Consider the following 19,778-nt stretch of genomic DNA (forward strand, 5'->3'; position numbering starts at 1 on the left):
AAGTGGATACAACCCAGATGTCCTTCTGTGGATGACTGGTTAAAAAATGTCATGGCACATCCCATCCATACCATGGAATACTACACAACAATTTAAAAAAAAAAAAAAAAGCCCACAAACTATTAGTACACACAACCTAAATGAATCTTCAGGGAATTAATGCTTAGAGAACTATGCTGAATGAAAAAGCTAATCCCAAAACATTACACATTGCACAACTTAATATATATAAATAGCATTCCTGAAATGACAAAATTATAGAAATGAAAAACAGATTAGTGGTTGCCAGGGGTTAAAGGAGGACACCAGGGCACAAAGAAAGTAGGCAGGACTATAAAAGGGGAACATGAGGGATTCCGTAATGATGGAAAAGTTCTGAATCGGACTGTATTCATGCCAACAACCAGTTTTACCACTGGGGAAACTGGGTAAGGAACACGGGAGGTCTGTGTGTCACTTTTACAAATGCATATGAATCTACGATTACCTCAAAACAAAAATGTTAACTTTTATTTTTATTTATTTTTTTAAAAGATTTTATTTATTTGACAGAGATCACAAGTAGGCAGAGAGGCAGGCAGAGAAAGAGAGGGGAAGCAGGCTCCCCGCAGAGCAGAGAGCCAGATGTGGGGCTTGATCCCAGAACCCTGGGATCATGGCCAGAGCCGAAGACAGAGGCTTTAATCCACGAGCCACCCAGGCACCCCCAAAATGTTAACTTTTTAAAAAGGCAAAACAAGGACATCTCAGACTGAGAATAAAACAAAACAAAAAGCAGAGTTCATCCCTAGCAAGCAAAGTTAAGGGAAGTCCTTTAGCCATCATGAAAAAGAGCACATGGAAATCTAAATCCACTAAAGGAATTGAAAGCAGTGGAAATGATAACTCAACAGGTAAATAACCAAGATTTTTAAACACACCTTAATTATTTTTTTTAAGATTTTATTTATTTAATTTGACAGATAGAGATCACAAGTAGGCAGAGAGGCAGGCAGAGAGAGAGGGAGGAGAAAGCAGGCTCCCCCTGAGCAGAGAGCCCGATGCAGGGCTCGATCCCAGGACCCTGGAACCATGACCTGAGCTGAAGGCAGAGGGTTTTTTTGTTTTGTTTTGTTTTGTTTTAAAGATTTTATTTATTTATTTGACGAGGGAGATCACAAGTAGGCAGAGAGGCAGGCAGAGAGAGAGAGGGAAGCAGGCCAAGCAGAGAGCCCAATGTGGGACTCGATCCCAGGACCCTGAGATCATGACCTGAGCCGAAGGCATCGGCTTAACCACTGAGCCACCCAGGTGCCCCTGAAGGCAGAGGTTTTAACCCACTGAGCCACCCAGGCGCCCCACATCTTAACTATTTAAAGCAAAACCTTTTTAATTTAAGGCAAAAACAATACAATATATTGTGTGATTATAACACAGGTAGATGATGACAATGGCACAAATAAATGCCAGGAGAGAGGAGATGAAAGTACACTGTCACCAAGTCCTTACAATACAATACACAAATAGAATATTACTTGAAGGCAAACTGATCATTTAAAGATGTATGCCAGGGGTGCCTGGGTGGCTTAGTCGTTAAGCATCTGCCTTCGGTTCAGGTCATGATCCCACGGTCCTGTGATCGAGCCCCACATTGAGCTCTCTGCTACGTGGGAAGCCTGCTTCTCCCTCTCCCACTCCCCCTGCTTGTGTTCCCTCTTTCACTGTATCTCTCTCTGCTGAATAAACAAAATCTTAAAAAAAAAAAAAAAAAGTATGCCAAACCCTAACGCCACCATTAGAAAAAAGAAAACAAAGTTACAGAAAATATGCCAAAAGGATTAACTATCATAAAATTATTCACTTCAAAAGAAGGCAGAAGGGCACTGGATGGCTCAGTAGGTTAAACCTCTGCCTTCGGCTCAGGTCAAGATCTCAGGGTCCTGGGATCAAGTCCTGCATTGGGCTCTCTGCTGGGCAGGGAGCCTACTTCCTCTTCTCCCTGCCGGCCTCTCTGCTCACCTGTAATCTCTAACAAATAAATAAATAAAATCTTAAAAAAAAAAGGCAGAAAAAGATGAAAAAGGAAGTAAGGAATAAATGGGACAAAGAGAAAACAAACAGCAAGATGGTAAGTTTAAACCCAACCATATCAACTAATCAACCTCATTAAATACAAATGGGCTTACATCCCAAATAAAACACAGAGACCGTAAAAAAAAAAAAAAAAAAAAAATTAAGAAAGAAAATTACATTATGGGCATCTATACAAGAAATCCACTTTAAGTATAGACACAAATAGGTTAAAAGTAAAAAGATGGAAAAAGATATACCATGCTAACATTAATCATAAGAAAACTGGAAAAAAATAAGAAAATTGGAGGGACTCCATTTATATTAAAGTAGATTTCAGAACAAAGCATATTTGGGATAAAGAGGGTAATCTCATCAATTATATCAATTATGAATAGGTCATTTCATAAGGGCATCACAATAGTCTTACGTGACAGAGCTTCAAAACACAAGGCAAAACTGATAAAGAAAAAACAAATTACAAATATATCTCAACAGATCACTCTCAAAATTTGATAGGACAAGTGGACTGAAAAGCAGTAAGGACACAGAAGACAGCCTCAACAAAACGACAACTACCTGGGTAGTTAGTTACAGAATTAACTATGAAGAACCTCCTGACTATCATCGGCATTTACAGAAACTCCAAACAGCAGAGCAGACCACACATCCTTATGAAGTACACATGGGATGTTTACCAAACCAGTCCATGTTCTGGTGCATAACACAAGTCTCTAGTTTAAAAGGATTCAAACAATAAAAAATAGACTCTGACCACAAGAGAATTAAATTAGAAATCAGTAACAGGACAATTTCTGGAAAACCCTCAAAACATTTGGCAACTAAACAACACACCTCTAAATAATCACAAGGGCAATTAGAAAGTACTTGGACCTGAATAAAAATGAGCATGTGAAATATTGAAATGTCTGGAACACAAGTAAAACAGCTTTCCAAGGGAAATTTATGGCATTAAACAAAATGGAAAAGAAGATCTCAAATTAAATGACCTACACTTCCCATTTAAGAAACTAGAATAGGGCACGTTAAATCCAAAGTAGGCAGGAGAAAAAGAGTGGTAAAAAGAAGAAGAAACATCAGTAAAACAGAAAACAAAATAACAATGACACCAAGAGCTGATTTTCTGAGAATATCAATGATAAGATGAATAAAAAAGGATAACAGAACATTATGAACAACTTTATGCTGGTACATTCGACATGGAAGACGAATTCCTTGAGAGACACAAACTACCAAAGCGCTCTGATGAAAAAATGGATGACCTGAAGAGCCCTAGATCTATTAAAGAAATTAAATATGTAGTGAAAAACCTACCCATGAGAAAACTTCAAGGGCCAGATGGCTTCCCTGAAATCTACCAAACACTTAAGTAGGATATAACACTAATTCTACAAAAAGTCTTCCAGGAAATAGAAGAAAATAATCCCAACATAGTTCCCACCATAGTTCATGATGACACCATGAACCCTGACACCAAAATCAGAAAAAGGCATAAGGAACTATAAACTAATATTCATCATCAATGCAAAATTTTTAAAATTCTTTTTTTCTATAAATTTTTTTTAATAAACATATAATGTATTTTTATCCCCAGGGGTACAGGTCTGTGAATCGCCAGGTTTACACACTTCACAGCACTCACCATAGCACGTACCCTCCCCAATGTCCATAACACCACCCCCCTCTTTTAACCCCCCTCCCCCTAGCAACCCTCAGTTTATTTTGTGAGATTAAGAGTCACTTATGGTTTGTCAAATTTTTAAAATTCTTAGCAAATCCAATGATACATGGAAATCATAACACATCATGACCAGGCTGGGCTCATCTCTGGAATGCAAATTTGGCCTAGCGTTCAAGTAAACACTCGGCAGGGTGAAAGGCACCTAGGAAAACTCTCCAGCTAACAATGTACGTAAAAGTAAAAGACTAAAATGCCTTCCCCCTCAGGTGAAGAAGGAGATGCCATATCTACTATCACATCCATCCGACCCTAGAATGGAGGTCCTGGCCAGTGCGTCACAGCAAGAAATAGCATGCAGACTGGAAATGAAGTTAAACTGTCCTTATGCACAGATCACATGACTGACTCCATTTAACATCTTAAGAAATCTTAAAAAAAAAAAACAAACCTACCAGAATTAATAAATTTACTAAGATTGCAGGATACAAGATCAATATTCAAAAATCACTTGCATTTTTATAGTCCAGTAATAAACAATTAGAAATTCAAATTCAAAAATATTACCAATTATGATTGGTAATTTGGCTTCCAAAGATAGGAAATACTCAGGGATAAATCTGATAAAAAATGTGCACAATGTATTTGTACTTTGAGAATTAAGCAATACTACACCAAGAAAAACTAAAGAGAACCTAAATAAATGGAGACGTGTACCTTGTTTGGGGGACAGAACAGCCCTTTAGATGTCAATCATCCCAAATTAAGTCATAGATTCAACACTATACCAATCAAAACTCTAGCAAGTTTTTTGTAGACGTTGACAAGCTGACTCCAACATTCACTTGGAAATGCGAAGGACCAAGAATGGCCAAAACAACTTTGAAAAAGGACAGAAAAACTGGAGGACTTTCCTGATTTTAAAAAACGTTTTAATATATAGTAATCAAGACGCTGTGTTATGGTGTCAAGATAGACCGTGGATCAGTGCAACGGAACAGAGTCCGGAAACAGATCCATATGATAGGGTCAATTGATTTTTGACAAAGAAACAAAGTCAATTCAGTGGAGAAAGGACTATCTTTGAACAGACGGAGCAGGAACAACTGGATATCCATACTAAAAAACCTGACCTTCAATTCACTCTTCACACCACACATAAAAATTAACTCAAAATGGATCATGGACCAATATAAAAGCTACAACTATAAATCTTCTAAAAGAATATAGAGAAAGTCCTCATGACGTCTGATGAAGCAAAGATTTCTTTTTCTTTTTTTTTTTTTTGGAAAGATTTTACCCATTCTTGGGGTGCCTGGGTGGCTCAGTGGATTAAGCCTCTGCCTTCAGCTCAGGTCATGATCTCAGGGTCCTGGGATCGAGCCCCACATCAGGCTCTCTGCTCAGCAGGGAGCCTGCTTCCCCCTCTTTCTCCCTGCCTGCCTCTTTGGCTACTTGTGATCTCTGTCTGTCAAATCAATAAATAAAATCTTTAGAGATTTTACCCATTCATTTGAGAGAGAGATCAGAGAGTTCAAGTGGGGAGTTGGCGGAGAGGCAGAGGGAGAAGGAGGAAACAGACTCCCCACTGAGCAGGGAGCCCAATATGGGACTCGATCCCAGGACCCCAAGACCACGATCTGAGCCCAAGGCAGATACTCAACTGAATGAGCCACCCAGGAGCCCTGAGGCAAAGGTTTCTTAATACACTTAAAACATAACTGATAAAAAGAAAGGGCAATGGAGCTCCCAGATGGCTCAGTGGGTTAAGGGTCTGCCTTTGGCTCAGGTCATGATTCCAGAGTCCTAGGTTAGAGCCGCGCTTTCAGGCTCTCTGCTCAGGGGAGAGCCTGATTCTTCCTCTTTACTCTGCCTATTGCTCTCCCTGCTTGTGCTCTCTCTCCCCTCTTTCTGTCAAATAAATAATTAAAAGCTTTAAAAAAAAAAGTAATAACACTGAATTCTTCAAAACTAAAAACATGCTCTTCAAAAAATAGTGTGAAAAGAATATTCTTCTCCAGACTAGAAGATAATATTTGCAAATTACATATCCAATAAAGGTCTTGTACCCAGAATATATAAAAACTCTCAAAACTAAACAACAAGAACACTGCCCAATTTTAAATCAAGCAAAAGCTTTGAACAGGCACTTTAGCCAAGAGAGTACACAGATGGCAATTAACCACACGGAAAAATGTTCAACATCATTACTCATTAGGGAACTGCAAATTAAAACCACAGTAGGGTAGTACTTGCTATACCACACACCTACTAGAATGGCTAAGTTGGAGAGACTGACCACACCAAACATTATGGTGAGATACGGAACAAATGGAACTTTCAGTCACTTCTGCTGGGAATGTAAAATACCGGAATCCCTCTGGGAAACAGATTGGAAGTTTACCTTAAACTTTACACACATGTATTACAGGACCAAGCCATTCCACTCTTAAATATTTACCCAAAAGAATACATGTCTTTACAAAGACCTGTTTATAAACATGTATATAAAAATGTTCATAGTAGCTTAATCTATGATGGCCCCAAATGAGAAAAACCCAAATGTCCATCAATAGATGGGTGAATGGAGAAACAAAATGTGGTATAGTCATACAATGGAATACTACTTAACAGTAAAAACTAACTATTGAGGGACACCTGGGTGGCTCAGTTGGTTAAGCTGCTGCCTTCAGCTCAGGTCATGATCCCAGCTTACTCGGCAGGGAGCCTGCTTCTCTCTCCGCCTCTGCCTGTTTGTGCAGAGAGCACACGCTCTCTCTCTCTCTCTCTCTGACAAATAAATAAATAAAATCTTAAAAAACAAAAACAAAAAACTAACTACTGATCCATGCAGCATGGAATAATGTTAAAATAAATGCACTAAGTCAAAGAAGCCAGGCAATATAAGAATATATGCCTGTATAATCTGACTATATAACATTTTAAAAAATACAAACTGATCTACAGTAGACAGAAAGCACACCAGTTGTTGTCTGGGGTGGAGGAGATGAAGGGCAGGAGGGGTAGAAGGAAGTGGTTTCAAAGGACCACTGGAAAACTTTGGGGGAGATGAATATATTCGGGACCTTACCTGCGGTAGTGGTTTCATGGGAGTACACAAATGTCAAAATGCACCAAACATACATTTTGAGTATGTGCAATTTAGAATGTGTCAATTATACCTCAATAAAGCTAAGAGAAATATACCTAAGTTATGTACATATATAAAATTGCACATATAACAAAGAGATGTACCTAACTTATAATATATATAAATAATTATGCCTTGATATAGCTAAATGAAGGAAAAATAGAAAGTACAAAAGCTACAAACAGCATAGAAGATAGATACCTAATTCTGGGCACCTGGAGCTTCTGAATTTTTGTGTTGGTCCCTTCTCTCACGGCCCAGGTGCCAGTACTGGGTTTTCACCCACACCCTACTTACATTAAGCACAGAAGTGACAGGAAGGCTTTCTGTGGGGAATGAATGATGCACTTGGGGGAAAGGAAGGGAACAAACAGTCATTCTGTAATGTAAAAGCCCTTGGCATACCAAACACCTCTGGACAGTGAGATTCTAGGTGATTTTCCTTTGGTTTCTTTAAATTTTTCTGTACTTTCCAAATTCTTGACAAGCATTATTTTGCTCTCTGGTGGGCAAGGGGGTACAGGACAGTTTTAAAAGATCCAGTTTAATTTCTCCATTAAGTAAAGAACTATTCAAGAAGAAGCCTAAGGAGTTTTCATCCTGATAATTTATGAAAAGCACCCACACACACACAACACACACACACACACACACACACACACACACACCCCTCAGTGTTACTGTAGATCAAAAAAGAGGGAAATTTCATTTATAAGGACGAAGGATACTTACAATATATTTAGAAGCTCAAACCTCAAAAATTAGATGCATTCTGAATCTCACAAGTCAACCACTGAGCTGGCTGTCACCTATTAAAGACATATTTTAACTAATTTCCTGGCGTTTAGGTTGAAAAGGGAGCTCACACACACTCAAAAGAAAGTCCTATATGAATTTTCAGGAGGTTGTAGGCCATAACAAGAGGTTCCTCTCCACTAAGACTTATAAGCCTACAAATGAATCAAGAGATGGAAGCAGGAGAGACAGGATTTCTTAACTGCTTGTCCCAAGCTGTTGGCGGCAGACATTTATGTCACTTTTTTTTAGCAAGTGTATAGAAAGCCAGCAGGGGGTTCAGAAATGCCAAATGCTGATAAAATATGTTTCTTTTTCAATACCTTCACAGGTCAAATGAGGTGCAAAATGATTTTTATGCAGCCTGAATACAAATCTTAAGAGCCTTCCTCCATCGTTTCTAAAAGAATAAAGCAATTTCCTAGTGGTCAGAGAATTCTTGGCTTCATTCTTCACCTTCATTGCAGAGAAAGAAAATGAGAGTAGGTTAGCACAGAGCACACTACAGAAGTTAACATAACGCAAAACACTTACATGTCTTGGAGTGTTCATGAGATAGCATGTAATTGGCAAGAGGCGGCGTGTAAGTCAAACACTGCAGTGCTGCGTTGGCAAAACATGTATTGCCCAAATTCTGGAGCCCAGCTCCAACTCTATGAGTCTGCTGCCACTTAAGACAAATCTTCTCAGATGGGAAAAGAACTTTTTGTGGAGGAGCAATGCCATCACCTAGGGCTAGAAAAATAAACAAGAAATATTTAAAAACAAAGCTTTGCACGCTTCTCAAGCTCAATAAACAGCAACACATCAAACTGAATCTGGTCAAAATTAGGTTTTTAGCAGCTAACCAGAAATACAGGGAAGAGGGGTGCCTGGGTGGCTCAGTGGGTTAAGCCTCTGCCTTCAGCTCAGGTCATGATCTCAGGGTCCTGAGATCGAGCCCCGCATCGGGCTCTCTGCTCAGAAGGGAGCCTGCTTCCCCCGCCCCTGCCTGCCTCTCTGCCTGCTTGTGATCTCTGTCAAATAAATAAAATCTTAAAAAAAAAAAAAAAGAGAAAGATAGAAAGAAAGAACGAACGAACGAACTACAGGGAAAAAAGGGAAAATTTAAAGAATAGATCCTAGAATGTGGGAAATCGAAAAGATCTGGCTTCTTCAGTAAATAAACTGCAATGACCAAAGGGGGTGTTCAAAGAAACTTAGAGATGCCCACCAAATGCAAAGTATAGACCTTGTCTGGATGTTGACTTCAACAAACCAACTGTTAAAAAAATTTTTTTGACAAGTGGACAAATTTTAACATTGACTAGAATGTTAATATAAAGATGCTTAAGTTTTTAGAAAAGAGTTTTTTAGGTATACAAACAAAAATATGTATAGAAGAAATAAAAAATCTTGGATTTACTTTACAACGATGGACAGGGGAATCCCCGGTGAAGGCATAATCTGCTCTGAGTCGATAAAGCTGACTGATGACTACATGTGAGTTCCTTCTAACTACTCTTTCATACCTACTTAAAACTTTTTCAACACAATCTACAGAAAATGCAGGCTGAGCCCACTCTCTAGAACATTTGCTGTGGATGCTTCTACTCAGTACCACCACACTCACCGTCCCCTTCACTGGCACTGCACGTCTAGAGTCCTTACCAGCGACCACACAGTCTCAGTGTAAGAGGTGGCAGAGACATCATCCCCACTGTACTGGAAAGGAAACCGGCTCTGAACTCAGGCTGTTGGGCACCACTGTCCGTGTTCATAAGCATATTTCTATGTTGCCTAAAAAGATGTCTATTTTCAAGACTTATAAACAGATTACTAATGATAACTATGCTAACAGAACTCAGGTAAAGCTCAAAAACAACTTAGGTAGGAAAGTTCAATCATCCGTATGAAGACTACCTTTCCAAAAGTTTGCCAGTTCCTTGGTGCTGCTGGAGATGGAAACGCCTTAATGGATGGTTCTCTATTTTAACAAAGAAATTAATGGGTTTAAGTATGCAAAGGTAGGCTTCGGCTCAGTGGGAGCAGAAAGAAAAATTAGGAAAAAAGAAATGAGTGCGCAGAGAATGGGACAAGGGCTCCAAAAAGGGCGCGGCAGGGTGATGTGAGTTAAGGCCTGAGAGAGAGAAAGGAACCCCAGCAAGTAATGGGAAGTTGGAGTCAGTGAAAAGAAGTCCTGTGGGAAAGTCTTGGTGGTGAAGGTCTTTAAACTCCATGTGTAACATTCAACTGAATTGTTTAATTTGTGCTATAACTCTCCTCCTACCCAAAACACCTTCAGCGGATCACACCACCTGCCACCACATCACAATACCACATTTACTGTGAGGATGCAAAACAATATGAGGGCCAAACTATTCTAAGCCTAATGACGTTCTGAGTAGGAACTAATCTATCTTCTTTGCATTTCAAAGCTTTCAAGCCCCAAAATCTCAGAAGTACCAACTAAAGTGTCAATGTTTCATTTAACCGGATGAGTTAACAAAATGTAACCACATTTACACAGCTTTAACAAATGTAACATTTACATTATCTGCTGTCTTTCAAAGACCTTTATTACCACAGATGATTTTAACTGGCCAAAAACCCAAAACCTAAAAAAAAAACCCACAGCTGGGTAGAGCCATTTGTCAAAAGGCCATCGTTTTTGTTTTTGTTTTTGAATATATATATTTATTTATTTGAGAGAGAAAATGAGAGAGAGAGAACATGAGATGGGGGGCAGGGGGGCCAGAGGGAGAAGCAGACTCTCTGCCAAGCAGGGAGCCTGATGTGGGACTCGATCCCTGGTCTCCAGGATTATGACTTGAGCTGAAGACAGTTGCTGAACCAACTGAGCCACCCAGGTGCCCGGTAGGCAATCATTTTTAAAAACATCTTCAAGGGGTGCCTGGGTGGCTCAGTGGGTTAAAGCATCTGCCTTCAGCTCAGGTCATGATCAGGTCCTGGGATCAAGCCCCGAGTCAGGCTCTCTGCTCGGCAGGGAGCCTGCTTCCTGCCTCCCTCTCTGCCTACTTGTGATCTCTCTCTCTCTGTCAAATAAATACATAAGATACTTTTAAAAAAATCTTCAAAATTTTCAGAGATAGACATCTACTTAGGGAACTACAGTTAACTGACAAGTTAACAAAATGCCCATCTCAATCTCACCAAAATGAAGTTCATCCCTCAAAAAATTTAGAATAAAAGAAACTACAAATATTTTAATAACCAAAAGTAATCCACCCTGTTATAACACATGCTAATCATGACCAAGCAGCACAGGAAAATGAAGCCTGTAGGGCAACGTCACTGCTGGTCACTTGGGTGTCAACAGATCTCACAAAAGATGACGCCCTCCCAAAATGCCAACCACTGACAGCATTTACACAAGAGTTTCTTGGAGTGATTCTGTCTTTAAAAAGTAGTACCTTGGTCCTTTTGTGGTGATGGTTTTGATTTATCAGGTACAGATGAATTTGAATAAACTACAGCACCAGGTACTGGTCCTAAAGAAAGCGTGTGATTTGAAACATCATTTAGCGAAGACACAGCTCCCCAGCTGGCAGAACCCGCATCCATGTCTCCAGGTGAGACTGCCTCGGAGCTGCCAGGCTGATTCTGATAGGCTGATGGGTCTGAAGATTCAGAAGCTTTGTCAACTATGGTCATTGTTCAACTCTGCAAAAGACAAAACACATGCAGTTGTTTTTAGAAATTCAGAAAAGTAATCTATTTAATCTACCATTAGATCTTGGAAAATTATCCTACCCATATTTAATTACTGTCAAAGAAGTTGCGTAAAATAAAAACAGCCGTGTTTTTTAAGTTTGAAATCATTTCTTTGGAACATTTAGCACTGTGCTCACCTGACATTATAAAACTTTCAATTATAAAAGGTTTTGACTGGATGTTGTTATTCTATTCCAAGCCCCCTAAAAGTCTCATATTTCAGTTTATAATCAGGGACCTCAGTTTCCAATTCTAGAACATTTACGAAGAACCCATATATTTTCTTCTCCCTACCACTTAGAATGTGAAATGCACGAATACATCTGACTCAATTTTCAATTCACACAGAATTCATCAGGGAAAAGTCTCAACTACATGAAGAGAAAAATCTAGTTTTAATTTTGAGCTTAAAGTCCAAAATGACTTGTTTGAAATAGATTGTTGTGTTTTGTTTTGTTTTAAATAGGAAGTCTCACATTTGAAAAGTTTTTCTGAAGAGGCTCATTTATTTGGTATATATGATTTTTTTTTAAATGAAGCCCGTAAGACATTACTGATATCAAACTTGAACATAAATACGTGTTAAAAAAGTAATTATAATTTTCTCTCAGAATCCTATTTTTATTTTATTTTTTTTAAAGATTTTATTTATTTATTTGACAGAGAGAGATCACAAGTAGGCAGAGAGGCAGGCAGAGAGAGAGAGAGGAGGAAGCAGGCTCCCTGCTGAGCAGAGAGCCCGATGCGGGACTTGATCCCAGGACCCTGAGATCATGACCTGAGCCGAAGGCAGTGGCTTAATCCACTGAGCCACCCAGGTGCCCCAGAATCCTATTTTTAAATCTTGGGGCTACCACTCTCTCTCAAATGCTTAATTATGAAAATTAAGCATTTTCTATATGCTGGGCACTGTGTTAATCACTGAACATAGATTAATTTACTTAATTTTCATAATAGACCTATGAGAAATTGCACTGAATCCACAGGATCTATAAAATGGAGCCATTATAACCCAAACTAGTCAGCAACTGGAACCAGTCACCAGGCCCAACATTCCCAGCAAGGGTTCCTTCTGGCTGCTGACCTAGTCACTAGGGTTCCTTTAGGAATGTAAACTGCCCAGTGAAAACCAAAGCGAATGTGCCACTACTCTATAGATAACCTTTCTCTCAGGCATGCCCCGACTGCCCCCCAGGACAACGTCTCAACACCCAGACTTGGCAGGGCCTGGCCCCGGAACCACTTCACACACTCCCCAGCTTCCGTTCCTACCTGCACTCTCTGGGCTCTTCACATGCTGTTCTTTTTCACCTCACACTCTTCCAGCCTTCCACCTCCAGCCAGTCACAATGATCACTTCTCAGTTTAGAATTCATTCCCTCTGGGACGCTTTCCTTGACAAACATCCCTCCCCCAAGACCCGGTCGGAACCCATCCGCAGGCTCCCACAGCGCCCTGCCACCGATTTCTATGGTAGCGCTCGGGCACCGACTCCGCGGCCAGTTTCACTTGTTGCTCTCCAGCACACTTGTATTTCTACGCCCGGACCTGGCACACAGAAAGCCGGCCACACATGTGCTGAACAAATGAATGAATCCCGAAGACAGGAAGTAACCAGGGTTTGCTTTTAGCACTGGCTTGTGCTGAGTGATTTATATACAGTATCTTACTTGTATACAGTATCTCATTCCTACTTTGAAGTAGGAACAGCCTTTAAAACTTGCTTTAAAAAAAATATTCGATACAGGGGCGCCTGAGTGGCTCAGTGTTAAGTGACAGCCTTTGGCTCAGGTCATGATCGCAGGGTCCTGGGATGGAGCCCCACATCGGGCTCCCTGCTCAGCAGGAGGCCTGCTTCTCTCTCTCCCTCTGCCCCTGCTTGTATTTCCTCTCTTGCTGTCTGTCTCTCTGTCAAATAAATAAATAAAATCTTAGAAAAATAAAAAGAAAAAATATTCAATACAGACAGGTCAGAGAATAAATATCAACATTCGTGTCACCTCAACAAATGTTGTGATACAGTCTGCTCACAGTAAGGTTCTTTCAAAAGCCCCAATTTTGTTGTAATTTTAAATTACAGCATGATTATAGCCCCCTGCCCTGAGAGGACAACCTTAAGAATTTTGGGGGATCTTATGCAGAAATTAAAAAAAGTTGACATTTCATCTTAATAAAATAGGAAAAATTAAACTATTTTATGTCAATATAAGACACAGGATCTTCATTCAAGAAGAAAGCTTGAGCTGTATTATCCAAATAAAGTCTGCACCATGAAACACAGGGGAGGTAAGCAAGAATAAGGAAACAAAAGAGAAGGAGGGAGAGAAGAAGGAGCAAAAGGAAGAAGCAAGCCAAAACAGAGACCCCAGAAAAAGTTAATTTGGCCTCATCTACAATAACATTTAACAGCAAAAACCTCAATTTTCCTAGGATAAACATCTCTTCAGGGCAATCATTAACAACCAACCAAATAAAACCATTTTACATGTTCCATTTGCCTTTGGGGAGTGGCGGGGGTAAGGGAGGGCTTTTAAATGAAAAAAAAAAAATTAAGGAAAACATACAACTCAATCATCAATAGCCATATAACATAATTCTGGGAAAACAAACCAAAACCATCCACTCGTCTTCGTTTGTATATTTGGCCAATGACTACTTATCCTAAAACCACTGAGGATCAAACTAAATTACATTGGCTACAGAGATACACTTTCTGCAAGCCAAACATTATATAGGACCTAAGATTCTTAAGTTACATGTTCTTTACTGTTAGTAAAGCTTCTAAACATCACAGTTATGATTATATTTGGCTTTTAATAAATTACTTCAATGAAAAGTTAAAATTTCTCTCAGCATCTTCTAATGATACACAAAAAGTTACAAAAACATGTTTGGAAAAAAATGAGTACATGTATCAAGGCTGGAAGTGTGTGGAGGAATGAGACTAATGGACTTCGCAAATGTTTGCTTTAACTGCAATCGTTTATTCAGAAGTCTTACGATTTTTAGTCCCTTATAGTTCTATCAAATACCAGAATGCATTATTCATTCTCATTTGAAAAATCAGCATACAGCTGTTTTAAACATTGTGGCACTGCACATAAAGGTAACAGTATCAGTGCCTGCAGAAAATAAACTGATACACTCTGCTTCTTCATAAACAATGTAATCCACGTTCTTGCAACATTTGTTTAAGTGGAAAACACACAAGCGTTAAAAAGATACAGCCTTGATTTCAATTATTTTTAAGTAAATAAAACGACTAGCCTTAAACCTTTACAAACCAAACAGTGCGGACTTGATTCAATGATAGGAAAAGAAAGTGAAACTTAGATAAAAACAAATAAGTAAAACTGATTATTCATATCCCCAATGCACTTTGAATGAGCCAAGAGTGAAATTATCTTTAAAATTTAGCAGTCCTAAAAAATTGTGAGAGGCCACAAAAACATATGAGAACCTGTAATACTGTTGCTACCTTGAGGAAGAGGTGTTAACTGAACAGTTTCTCAACACGTTTTACTGTTATCTGAGTATATTTACTTTAAATAACTAACATGTTTTCCCATAAACAAGTAAACGCTAAGGTCTCCCTGAATATAAAAGCGCTATTCAACAAAAGTAATCTCAACTGCATTCATTATAACAAGGTTAAAGTCCTAGATTGTAAAACTTCTGTCCCGTCAAATTTTCATTTCAAACATCTGAAACTGATCACCCTCTCCCCCGACCCCCTCCAGGTAAGTTGGCTCTTCCTGCCCCGAAGATAAAGAACTGGACCGAGGCGCACACGCTTTTGGGGACGCGCCGCCGGGGCCGGCTGGCCCCTCCTCTCCCCCCTCGAGGGTGCCCGCTCCGCCCCAGCGGCCGGCGTGGGGAACCCGGACACTCGGCGGAGGAGCCAGGTGGACGGCCCCGCGAGGGGGACCGGCGTGCCGCGGAGGGGCGGCGGGGTGGGAAAGTTTGTCTCTCTGGGGGGTGCGGTGGGGGTGGGGAGGCGAGCCCCGGGCTCCGAGGGCCGCTCGGGGGCGGGAGGTGGCAGCCACGCGGGGGGCGGCGGGCGGGCCAGGGACGCCGGACTCCGCGGCCGGCGGCCGGCACACGCCCACCGCGGGCAGACCCGTGCGGGCCAGGCCGCCCCGGAGCCGCCCGCCCGGCCCGGCCCACGGGCCGAGGGGGCGGGCTGGGGCCGGGTGGGGGTGGGAGGGCAGTGTCCATGGCAACCAGGGGGGTCTGGCCTCCCCGCGCAGCCCGGCTCTCGGGGCGCCCGACCGCCCCGGCCGCCGCCCCCTCCCCAGCGGCCTGGCCCGGCCGGCGGTAGCGGCACTGCCACCGGCGCCGCGGGGTCTCGGGCGGCCCGCGGCTGCGGAGGGGGCGGCGGGCGAGGGGCCGCGCCAGTCCCCCGCGGGCCGCGCCGGCTCAGGGGCGGCCCGGCCAGCTGCGGTCGAGGAGAGCGGGGCGCTCCGCGGGCCCCACGCCGGCCAGCGGCGGGCGGGAAGGAGGCGGGAGCTTACCTGACCCGGCTCGGCGCTCGCTCCATCCCCCTCGGCCGCCGCCGCCGCCGCCGCCGCACACAGCCCAGCCGCCCGGCGGGGGACAATGACGTGCCTCCATCCGGGCACCGCCGCCGCCGCCTCCGGGTCAGCGCCGCGCCCGCAGCGCCCCGCCGGGCCGCCAGGGGGCGCGCCAGGGCAGCGCCCGCACGCGCCGCCGCCCAGGGGCCGTCGCACAAGAGGCGCGGCACGCAGCTAACGGGCCAGGCGAGCGCGGGAGGGGTCGTCGTCAAAGCGCCGCCGGCGCAAACTGGCGCGCGCGTCACTGGAGCGCCGGGGCGCGGCGCAAAGGCCGCGCTGATTGGCGGAGCCGAGCCGCGCGGCGCGGGCCGGGGCGGTCTTTTCCCCAGGCCGTCGGCGGGAGCGGACCGTACGGCGCGCGGCGGATGCCGGGCCCGGAACCAAGCCCTCGCCGCCCTTGCCGCGCCCGACCGGCCTGCACCGGGACGCGGCGGAACGGGGTCCCCGAAACGGACGCGACTCCGGGGAGAGCCTCCCTCGCGCGCTGCGGTGCTGTGACTGCGGCGTTCGTGTCTTGGCCTAGCCACCCAGCCTTTAAGGACGCCGGAGCCATGGGGCGCCAACTCGCGCTCAGCCTTAACAGACTGCGCGACGGGAAGGGGAGAATCTGAAACCTGACTCCCGAGGAGGGCAGGGCCCGGCCCAGCTCGTCACGATTGCACCTGAGATCCAAGCCTTCCACGGTCTTTGGGGGCAACTAGACAGCTCTGGCTCCCCAGTGCCAGATGCACACGCCCAGCCACTTACTGGACGTCTCCGCAGCGAGACTGAGCCGAAAGCTAATTAATTCATCGCTGCATTTCCCCTCCTCCGCGACCCTGCTCCTCTCTGCTGGGTTCTCTGCTTTAAGGACAAGGCACTAGTGCGGCACTAACCTGAGCCCTTCCGGCCTGTCTAATCCCTAACACCAAGTCACACCCGACCCTCCCCAGAGGCAATCTTCTCGCCACATCCATTCTCTCCGTCTCCTTTCTGAGGCTCTGCTAATCTCAACTTCCGTTCCACCCTTACTTTTCTGTGATCTCCCTGGTTTTCTTGATCTTTCAGTAACACAGGTCAAGCGTTGCTCCCCTCTGTGCCTTCAGCCTCTTAGTGGTCCACAGAATAGTCTAAACTCCTTCACCTGACATTGAAGCCTCAGTTCCCTTTCTTCTTTGTAACCCCAGCCATAACGGGCTTTTTTTCGTACAAACACCCCAAAACATCTGCTTATAGAAGCCCTGCCCGTGCCTCTTATTCATGGATCCCTTCTTGAATCCCCCATCAGAATCTTAACTACTCCCCCTACAAGACCGCATATCTTTATGGTGGCACTCATTTCACTATTGTTATGGGGGGAAAAAATCACCTGTGTGATTACAATGATCAGTTGTGGGTTTGGAGCACAAGGTTGAAGTATTCTGAGAAAACAAAGAGGGAAAAGATGAATTCCAAACCTCCAAAACTCAGTGCTAACTTTTGGGATTAACACAACTCACTTCCGGATGAAGAATAGTTATGGAATTTCACCTTTGTGGTCCTTAGGACACTAGTAAGAGATCTGCAAGATCAAAAGGGCCAGAGGGATGGACTCAGTAATTTACTAGCCTTTCCCCCCAAATGACTTTGAGATGATTAGAAAATGAGAAGGAACTGAAGAGCCAGATTCTTAATATTCACCCGAGTCTTGTGGTTTTTCAAAATGCTTCCCTTGGAAGTCACACTAGATGTTTGCCTTCTAATTTCATTTTCCATTCAGTATTCTATTAACAAAGTACCCCCGCAGTCCGCCTCTTAATACAGCACCTGAGCAACTTACGTAGGAAGAGGGTTTGGGAGTTGTTCTGCTTTGTTTAGTTTTTTTAACAAAAAAAAAAAAAAAAAAAAAAAAAACCACTCCACTAGAACAGGCTTAGCGTTCTCCACTAGAACAGGCTCTTGGGGGCAGGATTACTCACCCCCTCCACCTCACACTGTGCCTTGAAAGCAAACAGAGGGGCTTTTCCTCTAAAGAATCTCAGTGTTGCTTATAATAACAAACTGACAACATATGTGGAGAAATTACAAAGGATGTTAGGAAGTCCCCGACTTCAAACAGCTGCGGCTTTAGCTGAAGGGGTAAGCCAACTTGCCCCAGAAACTTCTTTTCCTCCAGACCGGCGCTTAATCCAAAAGCAATGCTGTTTGGAGATTTTAGTTTGCCTCTGTTCTTACACACTTTGTGACCTCCACGGATTACTTAGCCCATTGCCTTTATGCTGAAGGCAAACTCACCCCAGGGGCCCTACCTCCCAATACAGATAAAACACAAAAAGTGTTAACAGTGATGTTAGATTTTCTGAGAACCTCCAGACACTTATGGAGCCCCTAATGGATGCTGTAAATGCCCTACCAGATCCCCTTTACTGGCTTGTACCCCCATCCCCTTCCCAGCTGCTCTGAGTGTTAGCTGCAGCTGTTAGTGAGTGTTAGTGACAGCTGTTCTTGGCTGACGGAAGGCTCAATCTGCTTCACAGGGAGGTTAACCATGCCTACCACCTCCTTACAACCGACACCAGTGACCCACTGACAAAGGGGGTCTTTGCCTCAACTTGTGACCAGACTTGTGCTGCAGCGAGGGCTCCAAAGTCCCAGTGGGATCAGAGACAAGTTCGTCTTCCATGATATCCTGGCTTGATGCCTTTCCCTGCCCTCTTTCTCCCTGCCCTTTCTCCCAGAGCACAGTGCATCTACAGCACAGGCCTCTGAATTCTGTTTGCAAGCCCTGCTTCTAGGTAGCCTGGTTTAAGACAATGGGTATCAGAAAAGGTCGTAGGAAGGCGTCTCTAACGCCAAGACCCCAGGTGATGTAGGAGGCACTGGTCCCCATGCCATTTTTAAAGACTCCCACCCAGGGGAAAGTGGGATAGGAAATGAGTAGAAGGGCATCCATTGGCTTATTCAACCTCTCTGGTGTTTGTGAACGTTGGGGAAAAGAGCCAAAAGAGTCACTCTTAGAATGGCTGAGGATATTAGTATCGTACCTTACGCTTATAAAAGGTGCAAGGCTATTGGTCTCCATCACATGCCGATTTAATTCACCAGTTCTGGCCCCTGAAAACACTGGGTGGGTCAGGGAGGGTGAAGATCAAGGACACAACCGTCGAGGACTTCTCTAGCACCACCTTAATTCCACCACTGTCTGCCCTGTCCCTGAGAGTTCCACAGCCACAACAGAGTAGTATTTAGAATCCCTCAGTCAATCCTTGCTCTAAGTATGCCCCTCAGAACAAACAAAACCAGACCCTTTACCACTTACAGCTTTTACTCAGAATCGCTGTGAACAAAGAAGAAATCACAGAAACACCCAAAAGTAGATTAGTCATAAGGTATATTGGAAAGAAATGCCTACCATATTTTGCCACAAAACAAGAAGAAAGAAAGAGTACCAAAGGGGAAAAGGGGGGAAAAGAAATGGAGTACCTATCTTTCACTATTAAGAGTGCTCAGATGACACCGTCACTAGACTTGTCCTGGCAGCTTGGGCTGAGACACAGTCATCACAGAATGCTGTTTGGGGACAGACACACTAGATATAAATCTGGCTTTTATTTATTAATTGCGTTCTTTGGTCTTGTTTTGGACTCTCGTGAAATGAAAGGTTTAATTTATCAAAGCCAACTTTATCCTAACGGATAATTAACACCCCCCTTCTTCCCAATCCAACATAAGACATTAAAGCCCCAATGTTTTCAAGGAAAGATACATTTGATTTTTCTGAGGATCACTGTCTCCAATGAAGGAAATCTGAGACTATGACTTACCAAGTCTTAAGACC

General features: G+C 43.3%; 1 protein-coding gene across 1 annotated transcript in view; it reads right to left on the minus strand.

The window, feature by feature from the left end:
• Positions 1–16,037, minus strand: part of USP42 (ubiquitin specific peptidase 42) — a 51,435-nt gene extending 35,398 nt beyond the window's left edge. Inside the window, exons 1-3 of the mRNA XM_059414393.1 lie at positions 15,923–16,037; positions 11,108–11,357; positions 8,229–8,429 (exon numbers count right to left, since the gene is read on the minus strand). Coding sequence (XP_059270376.1) covers positions 8,229–8,429; positions 11,108–11,348 — 442 coding nt within the window. The 5' untranslated portion in view covers positions 11,349–11,357; positions 15,923–16,037. The remainder of the gene's footprint in view (positions 1–8,228; positions 8,430–11,107; positions 11,358–15,922) is intronic.
• Between the last annotated feature and the right edge of the window lie 3,741 nt (positions 16,038–19,778).

This window comes from Mustela nigripes, chromosome 11 (genome assembly GCF_022355385.1).
Source record: "Mustela nigripes isolate SB6536 chromosome 11, MUSNIG.SB6536, whole genome shotgun sequence".
NCBI classification, from domain to species: domain Eukaryota; kingdom Metazoa; phylum Chordata; class Mammalia; order Carnivora; family Mustelidae; genus Mustela; species Mustela nigripes.